The 7,221-nt window shown below is 49.7% G+C and overlaps 4 protein-coding genes across 4 annotated transcripts, besides 1 other annotated feature; 3 read left to right on the top strand and 1 right to left on the bottom strand.

Annotated features, from left to right (window-relative positions):
• Positions 1 to 79: 79 nt before the first annotated feature.
• On the bottom strand, positions 80 to 400 carry TraAM80_09508 (uncharacterized protein; the record flags this gene model as incomplete). Its single annotated transcript, XM_029386187.1, has 1 exon — positions 80 to 400. One exon carries the CDS (start codon positions 398 to 400, stop codon positions 80 to 82), a length of 321 nt encoding a protein of 106 aa, XP_029233965.1.
• A 230-nt stretch (positions 401 to 630) lies between these two features.
• On the top strand, positions 631 to 2,022 carry TraAM80_09507 (TPR Domain containing protein; the record flags this gene model as incomplete). The annotated part of the gene is made up of 1 exon (XM_029386186.1): positions 631 to 2,022. The coding sequence occupies one exon, from the start codon at positions 631 to 633 to the stop codon at positions 2,020 to 2,022; it is 1,392 nt and encodes a 463-aa protein (XP_029233964.1).
• Positions 2,023 to 2,135: 113 nt separating this feature from the next.
• Positions 2,136 to 2,165: a microsatellite.
• Positions 2,166 to 2,341: 176 nt separating this feature from the next.
• On the top strand, positions 2,342 to 4,993 carry TraAM80_09506 (putative mitochondrial RNA binding complex 1 subunit; the record flags this gene model as incomplete). Its single annotated transcript, XM_029386185.1, has 1 exon — positions 2,342 to 4,993. The coding sequence occupies one exon, from the start codon at positions 2,342 to 2,344 to the stop codon at positions 4,991 to 4,993; it is 2,652 nt and encodes an 883-aa protein (XP_029233963.1).
• Positions 4,994 to 5,306: 313 nt separating this feature from the next.
• TraAM80_09505 (autophagocytosis associated protein) lies at positions 5,307 to 6,116 on the top strand (the record flags this gene model as incomplete). The annotated part of the gene is made up of 1 exon (XM_029386184.1): positions 5,307 to 6,116. One exon carries the CDS (start codon positions 5,307 to 5,309, stop codon positions 6,114 to 6,116), a length of 810 nt encoding a protein of 269 aa, XP_029233962.1.
• Between the last annotated feature and the right edge of the window lie 1,105 nt (positions 6,117 to 7,221).

Raw genomic sequence — 7,221 nt, 5'->3', positions numbered from 1 at the left:
ACGAGGCGCGTCACGATGGAAGGATGCTGGCGAAGTGATGGTTGTTGGCCGTGCGTGAAAAGACGCACCACACGCGCTTTCACAGGCGGAGGCGCGAATCGTTCGTTTGACCGTCGGGGCATTCCGCACACATTCGGTAGGAACTACTCAAATTTGTGTTGACGGCACGGCGCGCATGCGTGCGATGCACAGGGGAAACGTAGCTTCTGAAAGTTTGGCGTGAGGCCATTGCAGTCGAGAAGGACTGGCGAATTCCAGGGGTGCGTGCTGCGTGGGTATGCGTGACGTCGGAAGGTAATCCTGTGGGGGGGATATCGGGTTGGCGTGGCGTGGCGGGGAGTAAAACACTTGTGCGTTGTGGAGTGCGAAGCGTGGGAGGCAGGTCAAATATCCCTTTCATTACTTCATCCTATTCCCTCTTAATTGATGATTATGGATAATGAAAATTTGTTTTGGATTTGTTACTGGTTTCTTGAACGAACCTGTTGAGGTAGTTGTGGAAACTGTGGAAATGTGAATTAACTAACTTTTTTTTTTGTTATTATTATGGTTTATTAGGGGAGCATAGAACTTTGTCTGTTCGCTCTCACATCTTCTCACACACTCACGTATTTTGTTCTTCTTTGCTTGATGAGTTTGAGGCGTGTCTCTAGGCAGGTGGGCGTTGCAGGTTTGCTGACGTCAAAGTTCAGTGTGGCAGGGATGCAGAGTGGAGATTTGGTGCCACCGGCAGGCGTAGACTTCGACGGTGGCGGCGAAGCGCTGCAGCAACAGCCTATAAGCCACCAGCAGGTGGAGGATGGAAAGACGATTGTTTCGAGCACGCGGAAGAAATACACAGTTCTCCAGTCGGCTTCACATCGTCTGCTGAATACGACTAGTCTTCGCGCAGTGGAACGGTACATTGCACTCAACAAGACATATCGCTTTGCTGAACGTGACGGGCCACCGGCACAGGTGATTCCGGAGCTTCCATTCCAGCGCCAATACGATGGTGATGAAGTGCTTCAGTTGGCAGTAAAAACAGTTCGTGTCAGGGAGAGTGCGCTGGACGTTCCGCTTCGCTTCATCACCCCTGAAGAAATTCACGCACCGCCCCTTGAGGACCCACCGACGAACCTCCCACTCGCGCGGCGGGTGACGGCTCTGTTGAAGGGCGCCGAGTCCGTGCCGGTGCATTGGATGGCGCGACGTCCAGGATCCTTGGCTGCAGCCGGTGATGACAGTGTGGTACAGCTGAAAGTTATGAGGGATGCCATTTCTCGGGGCCATTCTGCCATTCGTGCTGGCAACACAAAGGAGGGGGCGCATTTGTTTTGCACTGCAGCTTCCCTGCATTACAATAGCGGAAATATGGAGCTCGCACGGTCGTTCTTTGCCAAAGCTCTTTCAGCTTTTGAATTGATAGGTGATTTGCGTGGCATTTCCTTTTGTCACAACATCTTGGGTGTCTGCTACTGCCGTCTGCGGCAGTTTAAGGTAGCGTTGCTGCATCACAAGCGGCAGGGATCTCTTGGTGGATGTTACTCACGGGCGGTGGCTCAAATCAATATGGGGGTCAGTTACGCCGCGCTTGGGGAGCTGAGTTTTGCAGAATCTGCTCTTGAAGATGCCCTGGCAAATGCACGCACATGTGAGAGTACTCTTTTGGAAACGATCGCACTTGGAAACCAGGGCCTCGTGCATCTGCGTATGGGCAACATGCGGGTGGCTCAGACAGACTTGGAGCAGTGCTTGGAAAAGTGTAGTCTTGGTGGGGACAAGAGCGGAGCTGCCATCTGTCTACTGTTGCTTGGCGAAGTGTACTCTCTCATACATGATCACCAACACGCATTGTTCTATTATGAACATGCCTACCGTATTGGAGGTGAGGCAGATTGCCCTGATGTAGTGGATGTGGCTCGCGTCAGCATTGGCATTGCTCGTGGAAACGCCGCGTTGAGAGATGCCGTCATTTTGCAGGCCAAGCAAATGGGACAACAAATTCACCTCAAAGATGTTGTGACGTTGCTTCCTCCGTAGAGGGCGGTGGCTGCTGAAGCTTTCCCACGCTTATGTAGAGAATCATGAGCAATGAAGAAAAGGGAGAGACAAAGATGAAGAAACAAAAGTAACTAGAAACGTGAAGAAAATGGTATATATATATATATATATACATATGTATAACCCTTCATAAGACGCATCATGTGATTCTTTTACACTTCTTCTTTTTAAATTTATTTCCATCTCCGCTTCGCTTGTGTGTTTGTGAGGGTGGGCGATTACTATGCCCTGTCACACTTTCATGCCCCCCTTCCTCCCCTCCTATACCTCTTATCCCATACTTGTCGAAAAAAAATGAATGCAACATGATAAAATACATCAGTTGGCAGGGTATATGTTGCCAACCAAACTCGGACGGCTGTTGGAGCGATGCGGTAAGCCCATTTTTAGTGGCAAGGATGATGTGCGGCGGACCATGGTCGCTTTGCTAGAAATATCCGCCTTTGTGGACCGTAAAGGACTAAAATTCGTGGTTGCCCCCTTCAGGCGGTTCTGCCGCAGGGATCCTGATGCCATCACCAGTGTGATGGAGCTAGTCCCAATCTGCCCCACAGAGCCATCACATGGCCGAAGAGCCTCAGTATTACTGCAGTGTCTTCCAAAACAAGGGTGCGACGACGTCATATGGGAGCAGGCAGTTCAGGTATGCCTGTCAGGTCTTCAAGGGAAGAAGTGGGATTTGCATGACTATCGTATTGCCCTTGCACATGCAAGTCGGTGGGGTCGCCACCTCAGTTTACTTGGGGTGGCCACGGAAGAACTTGTCAACACGACTGTGCGAAGCGCCTCTCAGAGTGAGCTTCCTGTGTTGTTTGCCATCCTTACTTCACTACCGGAATTGAAGAATTCTTCATGCCTACAGGCAGCAGCTGATCGAGTTGTGTCACTGGCAGAAGTCTTGACTCCAGCAGCTATTGGACAAGTGTGTGCATGTGCCAATAAAATTCAATTCAAGCATAGTGCCTTGGCAATTGCATTGCAAGAGGAAGCCATTCGTTTTGCAGAGGAGAGTGATTTTTTCAGTGCTGTCCAGCTGTTCAGTTTTATTTGCCAGCAACAGAACGATGCAATTAGCCCGGATGCCATTAAATGTCTGGCGGAACGTGTGATTGAAGGGGAGGACCTGGATCAAGAGACGGTGATAACGCTCTGCCGAGCGCTTAAAGCACTTCCTCGACAGGTAAGGCCAGAACTTCTGCGAGACATCACTGAGATGATCATCTTCCTAAGCCTGGAGGTAAAAGTTATTTTGTCGCGGTCTGTGGAGGAGGGGGGTCTCAAGGGGGAAACTTCAGTATCTAATATTCAGTCCTTCATTTCTCGCTTCCTTGCCCTGGACAGCCTGCTTCCAGTGGATCGTGAGCGACCCATGGAGTTTACAGGAGCAATAAAATTATGTGTGGATTACGTCACAGAGAGACTCGAAGACATTGTCGCGGATGAAAACCCACCGTTTTCAATTATTCCAAATCTGCTTAATGTAAATATGGAGGAGACCCGACAATGCGGTCTGGCCATCATTCGAGAAGCCGCCGAGCAGGGGATTCATTTCCCAACGCTTCAGGCGTTTCGTTTTCTTTTAATGTTGGGGGATCATAACATGAAGGATAGGCGCGTCTATCGACACCTTCGCAATGAGTTTGCCAAGACAGCTTCCGGTATTCCTATGATTCAGCTGTGTGCCGCCTTGAAGTGCTTTGTGCGAGGCCTCATACGGACCCCAGAGACCCATTCTCTGGAAGACCAAGTGGAACGCGAACTAGAGAAGGAGGACATGGATGCTTTTCTGCGTTTTTGTGTGGAGAACCTGCAACGGGGATTTGCGGACGGAATGGAGATAAAGTCCGCCCTTGCAGCTACAGAGAGCTTGCACCAGCTCGGATACACTGACCCTGTGTTTCTCGAAAACGTCGCACGCTACCTTGACACAAAGTGTGCATCAGCATCACCGTCCGCGAATAGTAGTGAGGCAGCCAATACGGTATGCCTTGCTCTTGGTGAGGATATTCTTGACAAATACCCTGCCGTCCACAAATTTCTCTTGGAGGTGCAAACCGATGGTGTTAGGGGGGAATCAACACTTCCTCCGACAGAGTGGATGAACAAGAACGATCCCTCCAACTTCGTGGTCCCCTTAACGGAACTTCAACAAGAGGGGTGGAACATCATTAACCAAATGATTGAGACCCGAACTGCAGACACGGAAACGCTGAAAAAATTGGCCAAGGATTATGTTTCCATTCTTAAAGACACTCGTGTGGATGACCTCAAATATTTATTTGGTGTATTTGAGGAGAAAGTACTCAAGGAAGATAAACTTTTGAAAGAATGCCTGGATTACCTTATGAGCAGCAACATGGTATGCAAGCTATCTGCAACCAGTGTTGGGGCTATGCTTCATAGTCTTGCGTCGGTACGGTTTGTGTTTCATCGAAGCGTCAAACGACTTGTCTTGGCTATTAGTGCTGAGCAATGGAATGAGATGGATGCTGGCCCTTTGGTGCAAATTGTCTCAGGAATGGCGAAACTTTCACTGCGTGTCCCGCAAGTCTTGACTCATATAGGGGATCGTCTTGTGCGGGTTCATGCGTTCCTCTCCCCAATGGATACGGGGGTTCTTATTAATGCGTTTCAGTCCCTTGGGTATGGCAATGATGAAGTGATGATGATGTTAATGCGTCATGCCTCATCAAATGCTTGCCGTTGGGATGAAGTGCCTCTCACATTACTTTTTGGTTCATCAAGTATTCATCGTCTGCTTCGCGATGTGGAGGTGGCGACTCCACTGTTGGAGCAGGCTACCAATAAGGCCTCGTCACCCCATCTTCGACAAAAGATTGCGGTCTCACTAAGGCGATCTGCGCTTCCCCGAGAGCTTGTACAGTCTTCAACTGCTGCCTTGACGGGAGGTGGAGGTCAAGAGGCACTGAAGCCGCTTCAATTAACTTGAAAGATCTGAGGGGGGGATAGTGATGGTGTAGAGGGAACTGAAGCTGCTCACCATTTTTTTATGCATCCGGTGGCCAGGGCTGTGGCGTTGCCGCTATTTTTTTTTTTTTTGTCATTTTTGTCCTCCTCAACCCTTCTTGACTTAATTAACGGGAAATAGTGCCCAAACTTAACTTTGTTTGGCTCATACTGGCACTTGTTCTTCGCCCTTCTTTTCTTACCATCTCTCTCCCTTTCGCTCGCTCGATCACCATCTTTCTTGGTGCGGTGGCGGGAGTTTGTGTTCAAGGCAGGAACAAGATTAGCGATCAAAAATGAACAAGCGGAGCTTGTACGAAAACTTCAAAAAAATATACAATTGTCTGCATGGGGTGAAAACGGTCTCGAATTTCCAGGTCACTGGGACGTTGACTCCGCTGGAGTTTGTTGAGGCGGGGGATGAGTTGGTGCAGAAGATGCCTGTGTGGGCATGGGCCGAGGGCGAAGAAGGTATTCAACCCTTTCTTCCACCAAAAAAAAAGTACCTGGTCTACCGTGGGGCCCCGTGCTATCAGCGAGCCCCGGATGTCCAGCACCTCGAGGACAATGACTTGGAAGACGAAGATGGCTGGGTGACGACACACGCTGAGCACCATCCCGGCCAACCCGTCGTCATACCCCCTGAGAAAACGATCAACTGGGACGAAGAGGATGATGATGAAGATCATGCAGAGGACACTGGCGAGCGAGAGTGTCGTTTGTATGATGTGTATATGGTCTATGATCAATACTACCAAACCCCACGCATCTTCCTTATTGGCTACGCCGAAGATCACGCAAGCCTTCTGAGCAAGGAGGAGATGATGCAGGATGTATATGCTGCAAATAGGGAAAAGACAGTTTCTATTGATCCCCATCCCTTTCTAAAGGCGGCGTGTATCAGTATTCACCCTTGCCGTCATGCTGAGACAATGAAACGTTTGATTCAGCACATGAAAACGCGTTATGAAGAGGACCAGACCCACGCTACAGAAAAAGGTGCCTTTGTTTTTCCCACTCATATGGCACTTTTTCTTTTTCTTAAATTTATTTCGTCCGTTGTGCCGACGATTGAGTACGACCTTTCCACTAGCATTGATGTGTAGACCGAGGTGCGAAAGAGAAATGAGAGAAAGTCTCGGTCAGTTCTGCACTTTCATATATTTTCGCTGTTGCGGAGTGGCGGTGACGTGTCCCATTGGCGGCTGACAAACAGACACTTGCGCTAGGAAACATCCGCCAATGGTGGTGAAGAAACGGAAACGAATTAACCTCAATTTTTTCCTATTATTTTGCTGTGACATGTGTCAACGTCCCTCTTTTGTTGTTTGTTTCTCTCTTCAGTGCCTTCAGGTTCAAAAACGATACGCGTGACAGGGGCAGATACAGAGAAGGGAAGCTTCCACCCGTCCTGCCTCGCCATTATTTTGTAAAGAACTGTGACTTTGTTCCCTTTATTCTCCCAGCTCTCTGCACAATTTTTTCTCTCTCTCTCTTTCCGGTACGGGTGATCTTTTTAAATAGTTTTTTTTTTTTAGCTTCCTTTTTTCTTGGGGGTTACGACGGCCTTTAGGGGTGCCTGAGGAGACGCCTTGGAATGCTTGTTCTTGCCGGGGCGCAGGTCACGCACAGCCTATCCCAGCCACGGAGCACCTCCTGAAACTCTGGCACTAAGTGCGTCACCAGATGAGGCCGCTGAAATCAAGCGGTTATTTGTTCATCAGTCTTGAAATTTTTGTTTTAGTTTAGTTTTATTGTGCGTATACCCCGCCAATGGTATTGCCTGCACCTGTCTGTAGTTGAGATGGGACGAACCCCGGCCACGTCCATACAATCTCCTGGCTCATCATTCCACTTCGTCGCTCTGCGCTGCCGCCCGGCCCAGGAGCCGACGCTGAGGGGTGGACACCATGTATGAACGTATTTCTGTCGGTTTGAACGTCCACCTGAGATGTGATCAAAAAAAACGAGTAAAAACAAAGCCCCTAAAATAATGGGAGGGTTGTGTGTGTAGGGGGGCAACGCGTGCGGCGCCGCCAGCATAACCACGGGCTGCGTGTGGAACTGGCCGTATGGGGCAGGAAGGCTGAAAGAGCTCGAAAAGAAACACGGCCAGCTGGCCCCCGTAAACTTTTCCGTCTGATTCGGCGCGCCAGGTCTATGCGGGGCTCTGGGGAGATCGAAGCGCAGGGCGCCCTGCCAAGAGGGTCG

This window comes from Trypanosoma rangeli (genome assembly GCF_003719475.1).
Source record: "Trypanosoma rangeli strain AM80 chromosome Unknown Tra_15.4_contig_00598, whole genome shotgun sequence".
Taxonomy (NCBI): Eukaryota; Euglenozoa; class Kinetoplastea; order Trypanosomatida; family Trypanosomatidae; genus Trypanosoma; species Trypanosoma rangeli.
The sequence above is the reverse complement of the archived record's forward strand: the minus strand, read 5'-3'. Positions and strand labels throughout refer to the sequence as shown.